Genomic DNA, 22,529 nt, shown 5'->3' on the forward strand with positions numbered 1-22,529 from the left:
CAGGTTGTTAATCACTATATTTGAAGTCAAATGTTTTATGCATTAGAGTTGATCGGTGTGGTTTGTCTTGATGCACTGAGGCTGGGTAAAAGTCAAAAATTATTTTGTTTGTACAAAACCCTCTGAAAAACAGTTTAAACTGAATAACTAGTTTAATATCAAGGGATGGGTACATTTCTATAGAGTTTGTGTGTGAATAGTCCTCGAAGGAACGTGTGACCTACTAGCTGAATCACTCTGCACAAAAGAACTGAGAACAGAACCTCATTCAGTGAAACCAGCAACCATATTCATCAGTTCCACTCATAACCAGAAAACGGCATGTTTTCCCCCATAACAAATAGAGACAGATCAAAGGCTTTACATGTGTATTTAACAGATGATTCATTTTTCATGATTTGAACTTTCCTATTGTATGGACCTAATACAAACTTAACTACATGCTTAAATGGCACTATGAAGGAAATCCAAGATTAATGCTGACCAATAAACAGAGAAATGCTTAAGTTTAAATCTTTATTTGGCAGTTTTTACTTTACATAATAACAGTTCATTTATTACACTTTTATATTATATATACAAAGATATTCAGTAAAGTCCAGACCTTGTGCATGAACAGTTCTTAGTGAAAACATGATGTCACTATAGTGTGGCCTTGGCACCGATCCATTTCTCTTCTGTCATTCAGCTGTTTTTCTGTCCATCTGATTATATGAGAACCAGCCTCCATGACATCACTTCATCTGCGCCAATACTGTAGATTTTAAAAACACTGTGTAAGTGATAGACCAACATATCAGCTATGCCAATTGATAGACTGATACTTCTTGGCCGATTAACAGGAGTGTTCACTTTCTCTTAGGTCAGTTCCAAAATCTAGCGACTGCCTTGCTAAAGGTATAATGAAAATGTTTTGCTTTTATATATTTTTCCAGAGCTTTGCTGCTAATATTGTGTTAAATACTATTGCAATGTCAGCATTTGTGTATGGCTCTTTGCCATCATGCAACTGTATTTTATATTGGTGTTATAGCTATCCAGCTATATGTTATTTTTTTAAAAAGCAATACATAATCGGTCAACCACTAAAAAGTGGGCCATATATACACATAGAGTACATACCTGTGCAAATTTGTGTATCTGCTCAACCACTGCAGCAAACAATGCCCCAACGCTTTCATCAATCAGACTCTGCATATAATGCACCGCCTCCTCATCTGAGAGGTCCAGTCGGAACTTGTCCTGAACCTGCAGTGGGCGGGAAAACAATGTACAGGTTAAAATCTACTGGTCTACATGATTTGATTGCCTACTTTATCCTACTTACAATGGAAGTGAATGCGGCCAATTTTTGGAGGGTTTAAAAGGCAGAAATGTGAGGCGTATAATTTTATAAAAACACTTACATTAATTCTTCTCTTAAAACTATTTGAGCTTAACATTTGTTTAAATTGTCATTTTTACAGTCCTCGTATGGTTTTAGGGTTTGTTGACATTAGAAGAAGCCTTTATTTTTTTTTTGGTCACACATTATACATAGATTTTTTGCATATATACAGTTAAATTATTTTTGTTCACATATCCCAGCTAAGCTGGGGTCAGAGTGCAGGGTCAGCCATGATACGGTGCCCCTGGAGCAGACAGGGTCAAGGGCTCAACAGTGGCATCTTGGCGGTGCTGGGGCTTGAACCCTCGACCTTCTGGTCAGTAACCCAGAGCCCAGATATTTTTTTCATTCCGATGTCCATTGGATTAAACGTTTTTGTTCTGTGAAACTGTGATGTTGCACTAGGAATATGTTTTTATGTGACTTGCATAAGTTGATGATACGTCATACTAATGTCCTGTACTGTATGTTAATCTAGTTAATGTGTGTTTGGATGATGGCGACTGTAATCTCGACGCAAAGCAAATTTCTGAGGAATTGTACAATAAAATTACTATTTTTTTGCTTTTTTAAAGAAAAGGCAAAAAAAAATATTTTTTCTATTTTGGTAATCAACATTATGCCACAAATGCTGTCGATTGAGTTTAACTTGTTTTGAACACTGAATATTAATTTAAGCTTCTTATACAGGTTATTAGTTGTTTTACCTGTTTTTATATTTTAACCTGGATTTTGACATGAAAACAGCAATAGAAGCTGGAATAGCATTTAAAAAAAAAAAAAAAACATTCTTCCTGTAAAGATTTGTTTTGTCAATACGACTTTGTATTGTATATTGTGTATTCTATATTGTGTGTATTGTATATAATTATTGTGTTGTGTAAGTATGTGTACATTTGATATGTAAATTGTGTTGTGTAAGTATGTTGTTTACTGTAATTGGTATATGTCTCGTCACTGTCATGACTGCTATGTTGCTCGGAACTGCACACAAGGATTTCACCTACTGTTGCACTTGTGTATATGGTAGTGTGAAAATAAAGTGATTTGATTTTATTTTGATTTGATTTGAAGCTAAACATTGAGGACTATGGATCAACAACCCAGTCCCCCCCCACACACAAACCTTTTTTACAGTTTTGTCGGGCTCTAGTGCAATGTCTGGAATATTAACATCCACCATCAGAGAAAAGAGATTCAGAATGAGGTTTGAGTATCTGCATATACAAAAATAAAAGTAGGTTAAGCATTTCCATGAATTCAAGAAACACTGATTCAGCTTGCTGACACACTAAACCTGAGAAAAAAAGTCACTGAAAGAAGTTGGTCTTTGATTTGTTTTTTGCTAAAAATATGAGTCATGAGAAAATATCTGATGTGGGTTTGTGAGTAACTCACCTGCGCAAGTGCAGGAAGGCAGTGTAACATTGTTTCCTGAACTCTTGGTATTGCTCGCTCTGCATGCCCCCCATCCCCTCCACCATCTCTTTGCTCAGTTTCATGGGGGGAGGCAGGGGTTTAGGGTCCCGACCCAAAATATATCCAAAATCTATATGAAACAGTTTCCCTACAAGCCAGAGACACAGACCAGCACACCTGATCAGTTTTTTCAATGCATACAAGTCAATAAAAAGTGTGATCTGTCACAGAATGTACCAGTCTTTGTGAGCAGTAAGTTGTCTAGATGTCTATCTCCCACCCCTAGAATGTAGGTGATGACACAGTAGCCCGCTGAAACCACAAAGACACAAACATGAAAGTTTAGATTAGAATTTAAAATGAATTTAAAGGATTTCATGATTTAGTACATGCATAATTAAATCAAGATTATAATACTGATGGATAATAAAACATATACAATGTGTCTCACCACAGCTTTTAACATATGTGTCCATGACTTCAGAGCTGATGCCGTATGGCCCCTTATCATTTGGAGCATGTTTCCGAAAGAAACTCTGCAAAGAGATATCATTTAAGAGGAATACACAAGTTACTGACTTTGTGATCAATTAGTGTTTTTTATATTTTTTTTTATACCAAAAAGGTAACATTTTATAATAAGGTTGTATTGGTTAACATTAGTCAACTACCTTACTTAACATGAACACACATATTAATCTTGGTTCAAGTAAAAGTTAAAAGCAAAGATTATAACTCTCTCGTCATTTACCTTAGTCTAATGCAATCTCAAACTCGTATGACTTTCTTCTTCAATGGGTAACACAACTTTCAAGCTTCAAAAAGGATATAAATGCAGCATAAAGGTAACCCATATTACTTAAGTGGTTTAATCAAAGTCTTCTGAAGCAATACAATCAGTTTTGGGTGAGAAACAGATACAAATGTAACTTATTTTTCACTATAAATCTTGACATCGGCAGTCTCCTTAGCACAATCATGATTTGAAGCTCAATTATAATTCCTCCAATTGTCGGATGCAAAGTGTATCATATGGGTTAACTTTTATGCTGACTTTATGTTCTTTTTGAAGCTTGAAAGTTTTGGTCCCTATTGACTTGCATTGTATGGATATAAACATCAAATATCCTTCAAAACTATTTGTTTCTTTTCTGTTTGAGGAGACATAAGGGTGAGTAAATGATGAGAGAATTATAATTTTTAAGTGAACTATTCCTTTAAATGTTAATTTGAACATAAACTAATATAAATATTTTATATTTTTATTAAAAGTTAATAAATATACAGTATATTAATATTAGTTAAAGTATAATGAATTAAAATGATCTTACAATGAACAATTGTATTTTTATAAAGTAACATTAACAAAGACATATTATAAATACTATTAAAAAACATTATTCGTTCTTAGTTCATGATACTGTTAACAAATAAAACTTTATTGCAAAGCGTTACCACTAAATACATAAGAATTTTATTTATTTTGATTAACAAAAATATTCAGAATATGCATTAAGTAATTATATACACTCTATTTGCACAACAACAACAATCTTAGTTATACATTAAAGCTGATGTAATTTCTGCGCCACTAGCGCCACCAAACATAATTGCAAAAATAAACAATGTTTATATATGTTTATGCAGAGGTAGCCCCACCCCACACTCACGCCACTAGTATCATTGTTGGTGCGGGTTTAAGTGGGTCGCTCAAAACCAACAGAGCAATTTTCATAGTGCAAAACATAAACAGTGTGTACAGTTTTTGAGACAATTAAACTATGAATGGCTTATAGTTGTCTCTGTATATTAAGCTGGGATAATAGAATGTATTTTAACACAAAAAAGTAACATACTTCAGCTTTAAGGCAAAAAAAAAAAAAAACAGGAAAGAAAAATACATTGTGACAATTCAAAAAGATTTCTATAAAAGAACTGTGATGAAATATGATAACAAATGTACATTGAATATTACCTGAATATTTCCTTCTGTGGCCAAAACTTCTGCCACAGGCACTGACTGCACAAACTGCATGAAACCTGTAGACAGAACATACAGTATACATCCAGTGTTTCGAGTGAGTGACATGACTCTCACATCAGTAGTACGACAAACTGCGATTGGCTTTTGGTTTTGATCTGCATACATTAAGCGAAGCAGCACTGACCGTGTTTGGTGCTGGTCGCCAGAACTTTGTAAGGGGTCAGTTTCAGGTCCAGATTCTCTTTCCTCAGCAGCTGTTCAAGATATATACATTAAGAACATCCATAACTAAAGCAAATAAAAAATAAATATTCAAAAAATTATAAAAGTTTTATTTTAGTGGTAGTGTAATGTTTAGAGTAAGCCTATATTAATTTGAAAAAATGTAATAAGTTCTTCAGACCTTGTCCATGAGTGAAATAATCTGCAGGATGAGCTGGTCTTGTCTCAGGTCATCTCCATGTTTGAAGATCACAGGATACTCCTCTCCATCCTCTGTCTTAAAGATGAGCTTTGCTGGCATAAGAGCACTCTGAGAGAGAAAAAACATTGATAGATAAATGAATGAGTGACACTATGTAACAGATACACAATAGAATGCATGAATGGAGAGATGGTACCTTAAAGAGCGTGGCAGTCTCAGGTATGATGCCTTTGATGCGGATCTGAGGCTCCAGAGGGAGAGGGATTGGTTCAATTTCTGACAGATTCACCTTCTCATTATCAGCCAACAGACTCTGTAACCGCTCCGTCTGATAGAGAGATGATCACACATCATATGTGTCTTCAGATACGACATGGATTTGTGACCAATAAACATCTACAATAGTTAATAATATTAATTCTATTTCATCTTTTCAATTGTAGTCTCATTATCATCTTATCATTACCATTATCAGCGTTATATAATATTTAATACCTTTTTCTTGCGGTTTCCGCTCTCTCTCTGAACGGCCTTCATCAGTTGCACCAGTCTGTCTACAAATGTCTGCTGAGAGGCCAGCAGGGAGCGCATCACTCTCACACTCTTATCGCCCTGGTGAAACACATATAAACTATTTTGGAAAAATATCCGCCATTTAAACCATCAATAATTTGATATTTTGTACTCCTCTGCATTTAAACACATTTTCGTCCAGGGTTCCCACACTTTTCACTAATGAATTTCCATGATTTTTCCAGTCATTTTTGATTACTGGAGGATTTGTAACACTCACAAAGAATAATCTAATATAACTGATAAAATATTTAAGAGCTGAACATGAAATAAAAGTTAGAAAACAATATTATAAATATATATTATTTTACATTTCCTCAAAAGTTTTAATAGTTTACAATTCAGGTCTTGGAAATCAGTTTTAAAATTCACTGATATTTCCAGGTTTTATATGATCATGGGAATGCTGGGATTATACATAGTGCATTTACATGTTTATAAACATGATAATACAGCATAAAAGGCAACATTTATTATTATTTAGAAACTTATTTTGAGAGAAAAAATGTAATCTGTTTTATTTGTATACTGTCACATGAATTAAAGTGATAGTTCACCCAAATATAAAAATTAATAATTTACTCACACTCATGCCATCCCAGATGTGGATGACTTTCTTCTGCTGAACACTAATAAAGATTTTTAAAATAATATTTCAGTTCTGTAGATCCATACAATGCAAGTGAATGTGTACCGAAACTTTCAAGCTCAAAAAAGCATATAAAGGCAGCATAAAAGTAATCCATATGACTTCAGTGGTTAAATCCATATCTTCAGAAGTGATATGAAAGGTGTGGTTTAGAAACAGATAAATATTTATGTCCTTTTTTACTATCAATCTCCACCTTCACTTTCACAATTGTCTTTTGTTTTTGACAATTTGCACTCTTAGTGCATATCGCCAGCTGGAGTAGAATGGATTACTTATACACTGCCTTTATGTGCGTTGTTGAGCTTCAAAGTTCTGGCCACCATTCACTTGCATTGTAAGGAACTACAAAGCTGAGATATTCTTTTAAAAATCTTTGTTTGTGTTCTGCAGAAGAAAGAAAGTCATACACATCTGGGATGGCATGAGGGTGAGTAAATAAGAGAATTTAAATTTGTAGGTGAACTATCCCTTTAATTTGTCTTTAGTGTGGGTTCAGAGTGGGCAGGTACCTTGAGCAGAGCCTGACTGAACCTCCTCATTACATTGAGATACATGTCATGAGTCTTTGGGTCTCTCTGCTGAGTGTCCTGATCTTCACACTCTACAATAACATACCTGCAGGGAGCGAAGATCACATGAGTTTTAAAGCCTAATGCAAAATGGTTATAGTCTTGAAAGAACAGAACTACCATCAGTGATCAGTAGTCCACTGTGATGTGAACAAAGTATAATAGATAATGTGTCTGATGAGATCAGTAAGGGGATGAGCAGACATGTGCCATTTCTGTACTTCTGGATGAAGGATCGAACACAAGGGTTACTCACCAGTATAAATAGTTTGCCAGTGTAGAGTTCTTGCAGGCACGTGATATTAGAAAGGTACACAGATCTTGCTGCGAAACACAGATAGTACACATTGTTACATACTGTACATGCACAGTATGTAACTGTGCATGTGTCATATACACTACTTATTTTTATGAACTTTTTTTTAATACTTACCTCTAGATTTTCACCATCTGTTCCCTCTTTGCTTTTCTGTGTGCTGGCCGTCACTGTGATCTGAGAACTAAAATAAATAATGTTTTAGTTTTCCAGACTTATATTTTAAGAACTCAAGAGCATCTCTGAAAATTGTACATCCAAACTATGAAACATATTTTCAGTCCGGGATATTAATGTAATGTAGCATAAAAAACATTTGGGGAGAGGATTCTATTTCAGGAAATATTACAGGAAATGACACATTGAGGTTGCAGCTGACCTGTCCAGATCTCCTAGTGTTGAGCTCTCTCCGAGACTGCTCTGACTATCTCTCTTACTGGTAGGCTCCAAACCACCCTGGATATCATTGAAGTTCTCATATTTCAAGGCCTGCACCAGCTGGAGCAAATACATTAACAGATCCTAGAGGGAATATAAGAGAGAGAGAGAGAGAGAGAGAGAGAGAGTGTGGTTGGTGTGTATGCAAGGGGAGTTTTCCTGTGATTTAGATTTTAAGCATAAAATCTGTATTATCATAAAAAGTGTTTATTATATACCGTACATACTTGTAAAGATGTAATTAAAGGGATAGTTCTCCTAAAAACTATCATTCACACCTTCATGTTTTTCCATATGGAACACAAAAGGAGAATGCTAGCCTCAGTCACCATTTTCTTTCAGTGGGTGCGTCTTTATCAGCTCCTTAGCTTCCGATGTTGTGAGTCAGCATAAAGTGAAAACAAATTATCGCACTGGCAATTGGGATACTTATGACTTAAATGGATAGTTCCCCCCAAAATTGTAAATATATCAACATGTACTCACCCTCATGCCATCCCAGATGTGTATGACTTTCTTTCTTCTGCTGAACACAAATAAAGTTCTATTAAAAAATATTTCAGCTCTGTAGGTCTTCACAATGCAAGTGAATGGGTACCAAAATTTTAAAGCTCCAAAATGTACATAAAGGCAGCATGAAAGTTCTCCATAAGACTCCAGTGTTTAACTCCATATCGTCAGATGTAATATGATAGGTGCGAGTAGCCGACATTGATCAGTGCCCTGACAACTGAACTAGGGAGCTGATTGAGACGCACCCACTGTAGTGAAAAAGATGAAAGTGAATGGTGACTGAGACTAACATAGAATTGCCTTCTGATGATGTGATGCACAGCAAGATTTGAAATGCATGACTGCACCATTGGTAATGTGAATACAGTACACACAGACCTCATCGTCAGCCTGCTCCAGTCTTGCAACAGCATAGCGTCTAACTGTGGGGTTGGTGAACTGTGAGGACAGCAGCTCCAGGGAATCCTCCACATCCATTGGCCGCCACTTTCCCAGGAGCTCCAGGGCCTGTTTGGCCTCCTGAGGCAGATCCCAGTTCACACACTTCAGGAACTTGGTCAAGGCCTACAAACAGACCCACTATGAGATACTTCCTTGGCCACAGATTAAGCTTAACAAGACTGTGTTTAGCATGCGTGTGTGATCCCCTACCTTCTCCTGTGTGGTGAGGTAATATCTAAACTTCCACACAAGATCCTGCTCCTCAGAGCTCAGCTGCTTGGTGGGAGGGTAGCTCACAATGATCTATGACAGATAAACCGAGTTAACACACAAAAACACCTCTGATGACATCTCGACATTTATACTTTTTTATCACTAACATTGAGTTGATCTCTTGTGGCTGCATTAGGTTTGAGATCGTGGTCGGATGGTCCGCTCCGTAAACTACGAGCCAGTTTATGATGTTTACTTTCTACAAGGTTCTCCTGCAATTGAAGAAACACATATTTACACAAACACACACAAGGAGAAAGAAAGAAATAAAGAATGAAAAAAAAGTAATGTTTCCATCCAAAATATGAAATTAATTTAAGCACAAATTCTGAATATCGCAAAAACAATTTACAAATACAGCAGCGCTTCAATCTCCTGTGTTTCAGAGAACAAAATTATTCTGGGAAAAAATTGGCACATAATAGAAATGGAAGTTGAAGTCACTGTGGTTCTGTTTAAAATGTAATGAATTACTCAGGTTTAGAGCACGCAGACAAAACATTCTGATGAACTTCATGTTTGCTAGCAGTCAATGGCAGATGATTTACGTCTGGGAGCAAAAGCATGTCAGACAGTTCTGGGAGGTATATAGTATTGCTATATAGTAGCCAATCATTTTGATGACAGGCTTTTTGTCCAGCATTTCAAAATAACCAGAGCAGCATTTGAGATGCTATGCAATAATATTGATGATACTCTCTGAGCAAATTATGTATTCACATGGCTTGTTGAGGCAATGTTACATTACTTTTTTTTTCTGCACAATTTGGCATGCCCAATTACCACTACTTACTAGGTTCTTGTGGTGGCGCAGTTACTGACCTCAATCTGGGTGGCAGAGGACAAGTTTCAATTGCCTCTGCTTCCGAGACAGTCAATCCCTGCATCTTATCATGTGGCTAACTGTGCATGACACCGTGGAGACTCACAGCATGTGGAGACTCATGCTACTCTCTGCAATCCACGCACAACTTACCATGCGCCCCATTGAGTGAGAACCACTAATCGTGACTACGAGGACACGCTACCCCATATGACTCTACTCTCCCAAGCAACCGGACCAATTTGTTTTCTTTGGAGACCAGGCTGGAATCACTCAGCACACCCTGGATTCAAACTCGCGACTTCAGGTGTGGTAGTCAGCGAGGCCCCAAATTATTTTTCTAAACCTTTAAGCTCAGATGGGGTAAGAAATCTAAATATTAACAACTACATTCTTGACCAACACAAAATAGGTATCGTTTGAAAGCTCTACTTTCCAATGCATGCAGGCATTATGACCAAAACTGAACAAGTTCTTTAAAATTTGCAGACAAATAAGAAGATTTCCGTTTTGATAATTAAAAAAAAAAAGAAAATAAAAAGAATTGCACTGTATTGCAATCAGTAAAGACATCAAACTGATCAAATAGCAATGTGTCATATGTTGTTGGAAAGCTCTCAAATGGTAGAATACAACCAGCCTAATAGGGAAGTATAATTCTTTGACAATTATGTTGGTGTTGCTTGTATGCCGCTTTTCACTTATAACACCACAAACAATAAACAGAACATAAAATATCACATACCATTATTTAGTTGGGGGTTACTATCTTTTAAACGAGCTCACACATAAGGTAATCAGATGCATAAATCATTAGATAATCCACACAAAGCACAATGTTACATACGGCTATCCGGAGATGGCGCAATGTAAAAAACAAACTCGATGCAGACACATTGAGTCAAATGACACTAATTCTGTGAAATCTCATTGCTAAAATCATGGCTCCATGCTATGCATACCTTTAGTCATTGTTGTGTTTGCATGTGTAATTCGTTTTTTATGTACGGTTATTATGTTTCATTTGTTTGGAGAGGCTTTTTGACACATGGAGACATTTTTGGACACAATGACAAATAATTTTTGCAATGTTATAATTTTTGATTGCTTTGTCGTATCGAAACATCATTTTTCTTAGATACGGTTGACATGATTCGGAACAGAACAAAAGCAGTTTTTCGGAGCCACCTTATTTAAACCCAGAGATACATGTCAAATAAGAAAAATAAGAAAACATCTCAAAATTCGCATAAAATATGTTGATGGAAACCTTTCATCAAAATTAGTGCATATGCCGAGAGATATGATGTGATATATTCTAAAATCTATTTCTATATAGTACATTCTTTGTGTCAGCTCACCATGCACATCTGAGGGTCAGGAACTTTAACAATGTCTGAACTGGTTGGCAAAGGGGAGGAATCATCGGCATCCTGAAAAGAGAAAGAGACATAATGCATTGAACTTCAACTGGTCACTGATTGCCAGCTGAAGGATTTTAACTACTGAGCCACAGTGCTTTTCAAAATAATTTGACCCATCACTGATTTAGAAATGATATCAGTTATTGCTAAGCAAATTTTAAACCAAATAGAGTGTTTAATATCAGTTAAAGTGGATGTACCTTTTCATAATAGACAATGCTGTATTCTCGTTCACCACTTTTGACACGGGGGAATTCCACCATAAGGTACATAAAATTAGAGCTACGTTTCTCACTCTGGAGAGAAAACACACAAGCTTTAGATATCATTTTAATTTCACATGATTGTTGTATTTCATTTTGGGCACTTTAATAACTATACTCATCTTTTTTTTTTCTGGGCCCAATGAATTAAAGTGACTGACCTTTTTACCCCAAACCTACTCACCTCATTGATCATCTCAATCTCTCTGAAGGTCAAGCGATCCAGCCAGTCTACTTTAACCATGTGACCCTGACGATGAGCTTTTGTCAGCTGAGAGAGAAAGTCAAATAAAGAGAGAGGAAGAATTAAAGAAGGAAAATCAACACTAAGAACACTGTGTGCACAAACCAATTGCCAAACATAACACTGCTGTGTGTCAGCCATCAAAAGCCTTGCACATAAAAACAATCATTAGCCAAATGCCAGTCAGTGGGTACATGAAGTAGTAGCACACCAAGATGACTCAGCCCTTTCTAAACAAACAGTTAGTTATAGTTAGTACAATAACACATCTTAACTAAAGGCCATCAAGAGACCAAGGCCAAACCAGTCCATGAGAATCATCATTATTCAAACGTATTCATAGTGTCATAAATGCACATTTAAAAGATGCTTTTTAAAAGGCTTGGGGGGAAATGGTGAATGCAAGCAGTATCCAAAACTTGAGTGCTTCAAAGACTAACACACACAGAAAAGAAGAAAATTATCCTATTTGTGATAAATGAGTCAAATAAAACAAAAGCTACATTTGTAACCTGTTCTACAACTTTCCCAGATATATATATATATGTAGGTATGATTGAGTGTGTGTGTATATGGTGTTGGCTCTCATGTTCACCTCTTCTTCACTTTCACGATTTTTACCTCACGAGGTTAGTTAGCTTTATTTTCATTGATTACAAATATATATTTTATGGGTAAAGGTCTCCATGCTATCCATCTTAATATCCGTAGTTTACTCCCTAAAATTGATCAGCTTAGAGCTTGGCTGTCCTATAATAATCCCAATATAATTACTTTGTCTGAAACATGGCTTACTAATAGTACTACTGACGCTATTATTCACCTTGAAAATTATGTAATGTATAGGGCTGACAGAGGTTCCAGGGGAGGTGGAGTTGTTACTTATATTTCATCTAATCTGAGTTCACAGCTAATTATTCCTGAGGTGAAACCTGAGCTTTTCGAAGGTATCTTTGTTAAGATAACTCTTCATGCAAATAAACATTTGATAATAGGCAATATTTATCGACCTCCTACAGCTCCTAAACTAGAGTCTGTTAAGAACATTTTAGCTACGGTATCATTACTGGGAGACTCGAGAGAAATTATTCTGCTGGGGGATTTTAATTTAAATTGGAATGATTCTTCTACATTCAAAGAGCGTAATATGGTTAATGGTGCTAATTTGACTCAAATCATCACTGAGCCCACTAGAGTCTGCTCTAACTCTAAATCTCTCATTGACTGGATTCTTGTTTCTCATCCAAACAGAATAATGACTTCTGGAGTTCTCTCAGACTGCTTTAGCGATCATTCCATTATCCATTGTATCTGGAAAATTGCTACTCCTCATCTTCCTCCTAAATATATCAAGGTACGGAAACTAAATTATTTAATAATAATTTATTTGTTAATGACCTTCGGAGGATAAATTGGGATAGGTTCTACTTAATTCCTGATGTTGAAGCTGCATGGGATTTTTTTATACTGAAGTTGGGCTAGTTACTGACAGACATGCTCCATGGAAATCCATTAAGGTTAAAGGCCATCATCTGCCCTGGGTTAATGGTGATCTTATTAATCTTTTTAAAAAGAGGGATAGGGCCTGGGTTAAACATAAACATACACAACTGCCTGAAGACTGGGAGAAATACAAGCGATTACTGAAATTTATGTACAACTCAAACAAGAAACGCTAAAGCCTGTTATTATCGAGATAGCCTGTCAAATGAACTAAGTAACCCAAAGCAATTCTGGATCGCGAGTTAACACTCTAGTTGGTAAGTCCAATAATACTTCAAATAATATGATAATTAATAATGAAATAACTAATGATCCAGCTGTGATTTCTATTGCCTTTAGTTTGCTTTTTTCTCAAATACCGCTTGTCCAACCTCCTGTTTTTCTCGCAGACCCGTGTCTTAACAGCCAACCCTGCGGTAGTTCTTTCAAATTTAGACTGGTTAGATCAATGGAAGGCTATTAACAGGCTATTAATAAGCTTTCCAATAGCAGTAGTCCTGGCCCTGATGGTCTTGAGGGTAAGTTTATTAAACTTGCCTCGCATGTACTAGCACCACCATTGGCTGTGCTTTTTAATATGTCATTTGATACATGTGAAGTGCCTCTTGCTTGGAAATGTACTAAAGTTATTCCTTTGCACAAAGGTGGAGACTCACAAATTCTGAACAATTATAGGCCAATATCAATAATTAATAGTGTGGTTAAAGTTTTTGAGAAAATAATTTTTAATCAATTATCTGGTTATTTATCTGATAATAATTTACTTACTCAATGCCAATCAGGTTTCAGAAAATACTTTTCCACTACCACTGCTCTCTTAAAACTCTCTAATGATATATTTTCTAGTTTTGATGACAATCTGTGTACGGTGCCATTTTCTTAGATCTCTCCAAAGCCTTTGATTTAGTTGATCACTATATTCTATTAGATAAATTGCATGCTATTGGTCTCATGAGATCATCTTTACTCTGGTTTAATAGCTATTTTCATCATCGATCGTCAGGGGGTGTCCTACAGGGGTTGTCAGTCAGAGTATACAGGTATAGTAAAAGGCATCCCTCAAGGTTCTTCTTTGGGACCATTATTATTTTCTATTTTTGTTAATGACATGCCCTTATGTTGTACAGACTGTAATATTCATCTTTATGCCGATGATACAGTCATTTACTGTAGTAAACCCACTATCTCCGGGATAAACCTCGCTTTACAGTATGACTTTAATTCTATACAGCAGTGGCTATTGGCAAATAAACTTCTCCTTAATAAATCAAAGTCCTACTCTTTATTATTCCATAGAATAGAACCTTGGATATAGGTGAAAACAACCTTAATCTTTGTTTTCTTGATTCCTCTCCTTTAGAGTCAACTGAGACCTTTAAATATCTTGGTGTTTGGTTGGAAACTGATTTATCTTTCAAAACTCATGTACAAGCATTGACAAACAAACTTTACTCTCGTCTTAAAATACTTTATCAATCTGTTAAATGTTTTAATTTTCCGGTCAGGAAAAGAATAGTCTTACAGCTGCTTCTGCCTATTTTGGACTATGCCGACATTATTTATCAGAACTCTCCTGCTTCTTGTTTGCATTCCATTGATGTGGTCTACAACAGTCTTTGCCGTTTTGTTCTCCGTTGTCCCTTCAGGACACAACACTGTGTGTTATACAGACAGTTGTCCTGGTTGGCCCCTTCGGCCAGGAGACAGTCTCACTGGTTACAGTTTATTTTTAAAAGTTTTTACTTGAATTATCCAGTTTATCTCAAGCAACACTTGGTGCTTTATAATTAGCTATACAGCCTGCGATACAATGATCAGATTTTTTTTGTTGTTCCTAGAGTTAAAAAACAAGTAGGCAAGTATGCATTTTGTTTTAAGGCTCCATATGATTGGAACAATCTTCCTCTTTTATCCGTTCTTTAACTTCACTTACAGCGTTTGAAGGGCTCTCGGGGAATATCTTCGAATATTTGTCTTTGTTTCTAGTTTTGTTTGTTTGACCATGGGCTTCATTGGTCATGTGTTTATTAATTCTAATTTTTATGTCTTCATTTTTATTCATTTATTTATTATTATTGTTATTTTTATCCTCAATTTATTTTTTCTTTTTTTCTTTTTGTATTACTCTTAGTCCTTGACCTTGTGCAATGCTAGTCATGTGGTTGTTTCTCTATCATGTTATCTATAGGGATCGTGTTGGGTAGGGTGGGGTTGAGCATTGTGAGCTGGTGTGTGTGTGTTGTTGTGTTTTGTTGTGCGGTTTTTGACCGTGATATTTGCTCTGCTGTTTTGGTTCTTTTTTGCTTTGATGTATTGGAGGACCCCTCAAAACGAGATGCTTCATCTCAAGGGGTTAATCCTCGTAATAAAGATATGTTTATAAATAAAATAAATAAATATATATATATATATATATATATATAAGACATACACACACACACACACACACACACAGCCACATTCAGCATTCCTGTCCTGTTTTCTCTCATACTCACGTCACTAAGTATCTCCAGGTCTGGGCCCTGGAACATAGGGCAGTTAAAAAAAAAAAAGCACTTTTACAAAACACACACACACACACACACACACACACACACACCCCCACCCATCCACCCATCCACCCACCCACCCATACACCTACACACACTCGCACTTGCTCGCTTGCACATGCTCACACATTCACACACACAATCACTCTCTCTCTCTCTCACACACACACACACACATGTTAGTGCTGCTATCCTTATGAGTACTCTATCATAGACATAATTATTTTTATACTGTACGAACTATAGATTCTATCCCTTAACCCTCACAAAAAAGTACATTTTCAATAAAACAGTTTAGTAAATTTTTTTAAGCAATTTGAATTATGGGGACACTAGAAATGTCCTCATAACCACATTTACAGCATAAAACCCTTATAATTACCAGTTTGTAACCTAAAACCTTTTTCAGGTAAACCACCCAAACCCACACAAACTCACCCTCACACACTCTCTCACACACTTACTCACATAAACTCACAATCACACACACAATCAATCCCACACTCACACGCTCTCACTCACAAACTCATCTCACATTCTCTCTCTCTCTCTCTCTCTCTCTCTCTCTCTCTCTCTCTCTCTCTCTCCCTCCCTCACAAACTCTCTCTCTCTCTCACTCACTCACTCACTCACACACACTCACTCTCACACACACACTCACTCTCACACACACTCACTCATTCTCTCACACTTTCACTAACACAAAAACACATACGCACACACGCACTCACGCACTCAATCCGCATGTCCATCGATGTATGAATCTATCAATCCATCCCACCCACTTGTCATGTAACAGATCCCTCATGTACAGTAACTGTCCACAGGCATATTTCTCTCAGTCCATCTCTCTCTTCTCCACTCCCCACCCCTCAACTGACCTTGGCCAGACGGCCCATCTGGTCCTCTGCAAGAGTGCTGCCAGTCCTTCCTGGTGTACTTGTGGGCTCAGTCCCATCACCCTCCACACCAGGCCACACCTTTAGATCATGCATACCCTGCCGAAACATTCTGGAAGACAGAGGGAGGAAGAGCGAGAGAGAGAATACTCAACATCAACAAATACATTAGGATGGGATTTCCATCTGGAATTGGTCTGATAGTGAAATGTGACCGTTTCACACCAGAATGGACCAGCGTGGCTTGCTAAGTGTGGTCTCTAAAGTATATGTCATGTGGCTGGATGGAAGGGGTTTTAAAAAATAATAGGCCTTAGTGACGTCAAGCGAAATGGAAAATGGACTCCTTTTAGAGTCGGAGCTGAAAGATTACAAACTGCACAATTAATCGAAAACTTATCACGATTACGATTACGGCTGCCACGATTATGTAATCGTGAAAATGTAAGATTACAGCGTTCAATTTAAGTCTGCTACTGTTGCACCAATGGTTTCTATTTACAATGTGTTTTTGCAGAGGTTGAGTATTTTAACCAATCACTAACATGTCCGTTGAGCAATGAAACGGAATTATTTTGGATTAATTGCATATTGTACCGCTCGCTTTGAACATAGATTACAAATACACTGCAAATGAGCAACACGACAAAACTAAAATGATCCAGTTCTAATCAAGGAACAGACGCAGTGTAAATAATTGATTAATTATGCTGATTTGTTTTTAATGAGAGCATTCGTGAGAGAGCAGAACATTGTGTGGAGTGTCACTGAGCTCACGTCGAAAAGCAGATCTCACTCGGTGTAAACCTGCAGTGAGTGACAGCAGTCATTGTAATGGGAGAGGTTTTCACGTTGCTTGATTTCTGTGCACAATTTATTAAAATGCAATAACAGTTTTTTTGTCATGTTAATAAGTAGGCCAATGTGATTTGTACAAAATATGAAGTAATTCACTGTTCTAAGTGTTTTTTGGAGGTGCAGCCAACATAAATTACATGGTATGGCATATGGCATGAATAGCATATTTCAGGAATCACCGTCATTGTTATCGCGTCTGCTATAATATATGCTATAATATAATTTGCCATGGAGCTGGTATTGGTTGATTTAACATTTTCACGAATCGCACAAACTCTGATCGCAAATGACTGTTTTTAATTTCCAAAGTGCAACCACTTGGAATGCACTGGCCAAAAATGATCTAACGATCTTACATGAACAAGATCACCATTGAAGATCTAACAGGATGAATGGTCCACTGTCTAGCCACCAAAGGGCTTACTGGACAGAGTAACTTGGTCGATTTAAATCAGCTGTTAATAAGTTTGAATATTGAAAATGCCATATTTTTTACTGTATGTGGACTAATAATTTAACCAGTAATTTAGTAATAATTCAATTTATTCTATACCATAGATATCAATTTACAATCATTTTAATTTGCCTTACCTTAACAAACATTATTACAATATAAAATACAATACAATACAATACAACATAATGCTTAAAAGAAACTGGAGCGCAGTTCATATCCACCATTAAAATCTGCTACTCTGAAGAACCACACGGGTGCTTACTTTGTGACGTCACGGTAATTAAACATTTTAATCAACATTAATAATCGTGATTACAATATCAAGAGCAATACTTTTTGCTTTAATCGTGCAGCCCTATTGTATATATATATATATATATATATATATATATATATTATTATTTTTATACTACCAGATGATGTTTATTGATGAGGAATAAAAAATAAAAAACAACTATTGGGAACTATCGGCAGAGATATTTGCAGGTAACCGATAGTTCCAAAACGCAACTAACAGCATAGATTAACCATTAAACTGAAATATTTGTCTACTTCTACTTCAACAATTAAACCCCCATTACACCCTTACCCATATTTCCCAAAGAGGGTCACCGTAGTGCCTCCAACAGGTGTGGCACGGCCGGGTCCATACACATCCCACACAGTGAGAGCTACCTGGGCACTCTGAGGCAGGTCAGGGTACTTCACAGGCAACTTAAGCCACTCATTCCAACTACAGTGAAGAAATGACAGGAATAACATTGTGACAAAACAAACATGACTCACAAAAGAAGTAACTGAAGTATGCAACGTTTAGCCTGAAGGTGATCCAATTATATTCTCGCTGTACAAATATACACAAGTATCTGCGAAGATGAGATAATGGTAAAATTTCGAACACACACATTGATTTCCTGCTCTGACATACAGGATTTGACTGTTGGCGAAATGTACTCACTTCCAGCGAGTGCTGAAGGCCTTGTAGGAGGTTCGTACTGGCAAAGCTAATGGCTTGCCCTCAGCAAATACTTGACAAGTTACATACAAGTCGGAACAGCTCTCCTGATAGAGACCTGAGAATCGCAGCATGGGGTCCTCCAGTAGAGCTTTATAGCTCTTCTGCTCTCTTTTGCCCTCCAGACTGCCTCTGCCAAAGCAAATACAACAGGAAATGTGATTTCTAGTCTCTGACGATGATACAGCAACACAATCTCAAGCAGTCTGGTTTTTAAGCTGACATTACATGTGCAGATGTCTTTCGTGGTATGCTACTGTGCTTAATGTCAGAAACATAGATGTCAAAAACAGGTAATCAATTAAATGCCAAACACACATCAAGCAGATATGAGTTTGGTTGGGGTTTGTTGTTTCTTGGATAAAATGCAATATCGTCACATCAAATCATTTCACATTTTTAATAGAGTAGCTTGTCTTTTATTATGGGTGAAGATATGAATCTTAGGTAACAATTCTTTAGTGTGTGAATTATACTTTGAGTGGTAAAATTTTAAAAAGTATTTTCTATAGGCAATTTTCTGGTCACAAACCTGTGCAACCCAAATCTAACTATTTAATCTGTAATCGTTACCTAACAAACTAAAGACTGAAAATAAACAAAGTTTATATTATTAACTTATGTTATTTTTTTTAAAACATAATGGCAGTTTTGTCCACAATATGACCAGTGACCACACAAGTTAGTTTAAAGGAGTGTGTATTTTTACCTGGGGCAAAACAGTCACATGCAAACAAAAGTAGTGATCACCTGAGGAGATAAACATAACAGTAGGCCACTCTCGAGTGCTGGTCTGCAATCAGTATCGGACGGTACATCGACAAACTTTATTCTTTTAAACTAAAAATGATTTAGAACTTATTGCAGACAATTATCACAAGATTATTTACATACATTTTATTGTTTTAGTGTCATGCAATCTGTGGAATTAAATCTATAATCTTTAGTAGTTTAATCTATAACCTTTTAAAGAAATAGTTCACCCAAAAATGAAAATTCTCTCATTTACTCACTCTCATACCATCCCAGCTGTGTATGACTTTCTTTCTTCTGCAAAATACACATGAAGATTTTTTGAAGAATATCTCAGTTCTGTAGACCCACACAAAGCAAGTGTATGGTGATCAGGCCTCCAAAAAGCATATAAAGGCAGCATAAAAGTAATCCACATGACTCCAGTGGTTTAATTCATGTCTTCTGAAGCAATCCAATCAGTTTTGGGTGAGAACAGGCCAAAATATAACTCCTTTTTCACTATAAATCTTGGCATCAGCAGTCCCCTTGGCGATCGAAATTTACACTTTCTAGCACCATCTAACGCAGGGGTGGGGAACCTTTTTTCCATTAAGGGCCATTTGAGTATTTACGAAATTATTCACGGGCCTTACAATTGCTTAATTTCTGATTGTGGGTTGAAATGAATGTACGCATTCCGTTACGAGCTCACACACTAAAAGGTCTGTTTATTATACAATATATTGTGTTGTTATCATTTAAAATTATTTTTAAACATTATTAGAAAGGATTTTTTTTCAGGTTAATTGAATCAAGGCCATTTTTTTCTTATCAAATTATTTCTCAAATGGCCTCGCGGGCTGGGAAAATGGACTTGCAGGCCTTATACGGCCCTGAGGCCTGAAGTTCCCAACCCCTGATCTAGCGCTATGCGCATGCGTCAAGCACTAGAGAGTGTAATTAAGCTTGAAATCATTATTTTGCCTAGTGACAGCAAGGGCAATATGTACAGTGAAAAATGTGTTACATTTTGTTCTATTCTCACCCACAAATTGGATCGCTTAAGAAGACATTAATTAAACCACCGGAGTCATGTGGATAACTTTCATGCTGACTTTATGTGCTTTTTGGAACTTCAAATGTTTGGTCACCATTCACATGCATTATAAGGACATACAGAGATTAAATATTCTTCTAAAAATCTTAATATGTGTTCTGCATAAGAAAGAAAGTCATACACAGCTGGGATGGTATGAGAGGGAGTAAATGATGCGAATTTTTGGGTGAAATATCCCTTTAAGATCCAAGCTCCACCACCCCGTTATAAACACAATGCCGTTATCTCTAAGTGCTTCACATGGTGACAACTCTTCTTCATGCAGTTTGACTTTTACAGTCCCTAAATTATGATGATGTCTTGCGCAAGATTGTTTACTGGCATCCCGGGATTGCGCTGTCCTAATAACGTAATGCAACACACGCGATTCCATTATGCATTAGTGCAGCCGTGGGTCGGGAGAATCATTTATGATCTGTATGTATGATGCATGTGTTGGACAGAGACTTGGAAGGAGAATGATGTCAATAGACAGATCACAGCTCTAAAACCTCTCATCGGACCCATGTTAACACTTTATTCTTCTGACTCACGGTGTTGCCATGCTCGCTTTTGTAAACATCGAAAAACAACGATGAAATAGTTTGGAATGAAGGAACTTCTTTACATAGATTTATCAATATACGTGCATATGGACACGTGTAACTTTTATTCCTGTCATTATGACCAGAAAACATGAGTTTAATAAAAACACATTCCTTGATATACTGTTGATTTATCAACAGACTTCTGCCTGCTGTTAAATATTGATGCATGTAATGTGTGGGGCATATTCAAATCACACATGTTATGTGTCCAGTTAAAGAGTGTACGCATCCTAGTCACTGAAATGGGCTGTTTGTCTGCAATCAAAACAATGACTAAGGTCCTCAAGTATACTTACATTTTCAGTTGGACGTTTATGTCCAGATCGCAACTATACACGTAGTTAAACTTGTCTGTGTCCATCTTCAGTAATGGGCGTTCAGGAAAACCCCCCCAGTGAATTAAATCAAAATATCATGAAATAAAAATGAAGATGTGTGAGGTGGTGGGGGAGAGCCTGCAGGGCCTGATATCAAAACCGGCAATGGATCTGTTGGAGATTTGGCTTTTCTCAATAGTTTAGACTCCTGATATAACTTCGCCTGATTTAAGATAGCCAGTATGGCCTGTCAATAACACTAGCCGTCTTAATTTAAGACAATAATAAAGCTGTAATGTACATCTGCCTGGCAATTATCGCGTCTGCTTTTAGAGAGGAAAACATCATAATAAGGCATAAACAATCGATGCCAGTTCTTTCGATCACTGCTGCGATTAGAAAGGCCCCATCGGAACAGAAACGGCTGCTTTGGTCTGCTGAATCTCTGCGGCTTCCTGTTTGGTTAAAGAACGGGTAGTAAAAGAGGACACATTTCTTGAGGCGTTTAAAAGTCCTCCTGAATTGCAAATTATTTGTTTAATTAATTGAACATTATTTGCATTTGTCATATGCAGAGTTTAAATAGAATTAAGGTAAGTAAATGGAAACCAGTGAATAATCTTTATTTGCTGAAACGCAACTCACTGGATGCTGTCAAAATTGCTGTATTTGCAAAAGCTACAACAGGAACGATATAATAAAATGTAGTGGTGTTTAAAAGTCTTAGACCACTAGTGCATTTTACTAAT

The 22,529-nt window shown here is 36.7% G+C and overlaps 1 protein-coding gene across 2 annotated transcripts; it reads right to left on the reverse strand.

Annotated features, from left to right (window-relative positions):
- Positions 1-512: 512 nt before the first annotated feature.
- Positions 513-22,124, reverse strand: LOC127663531 (phosphatidylinositol 3-kinase catalytic subunit type 3). Of its 2 annotated transcripts, XM_052088884.1 has the most exons (26): positions 21,760-22,124; positions 18,968-19,156; positions 18,599-18,742; positions 16,677-16,806; positions 15,742-15,768; positions 11,684-11,770; positions 11,437-11,532; positions 11,174-11,245; positions 9,097-9,201; positions 8,927-9,019; positions 8,654-8,839; positions 7,704-7,846; positions 7,442-7,508; positions 7,265-7,332; positions 6,949-7,054; positions 5,710-5,826; positions 5,411-5,542; positions 5,194-5,322; positions 4,975-5,044; positions 4,782-4,846; positions 3,258-3,342; positions 3,044-3,118; positions 2,786-2,954; positions 2,514-2,604; positions 1,123-1,248; positions 513-754 (listed from the first exon to the last, which is right to left on the reverse strand). In XM_052088884.1, exons 1-26 carry the CDS (start codon positions 21,822-21,824, stop codon positions 740-742), a joined length of 2,652 nt encoding a protein of 883 aa, XP_051944844.1. In that variant the 5' UTR covers positions 21,825-22,124; the 3' UTR covers positions 513-739. The 2 variants fall into 2 exon arrangements, with proteins under 2 accessions (XP_051944844.1, XP_051944853.1); XM_052088893.1 differs by lacking the exon at positions 15,742-15,768.
- Between the last annotated feature and the right edge of the window lie 405 nt (positions 22,125-22,529).

Source organism: Xyrauchen texanus, chromosome 2 (assembly GCF_025860055.1).
Source record: "Xyrauchen texanus isolate HMW12.3.18 chromosome 2, RBS_HiC_50CHRs, whole genome shotgun sequence".
Classification (NCBI taxonomy): Eukaryota; Metazoa; Chordata; class Actinopteri; order Cypriniformes; family Catostomidae; genus Xyrauchen; species Xyrauchen texanus.

What these genes read in the sequence shown, in the direction of transcription:
- LOC127663531 (XM_052088884.1), bottom strand. Translation starts at nt 21,824, where the DNA reads ATGGACACAGACAAGTTTAACTACGTGTATAGTTGCGATCTGGACATA. An exon ending in ACCTCACCACACAGGAGAAG is followed by an intron (nt 8,840 to 8,926) that starts GTAGGGGATCAC and finishes GTCTGTTTGTAG; the next exon opens with GCCTTGACCAAGTTCCTGAA. An exon ending in CTTACTGCTCACAAAGACTG is followed by an intron (nt 2,955 to 3,043) that starts GTACATTCTGTG and finishes TCTGGCTTGTAG; the next exon opens with GGAAACTGTTTCATATAGAT.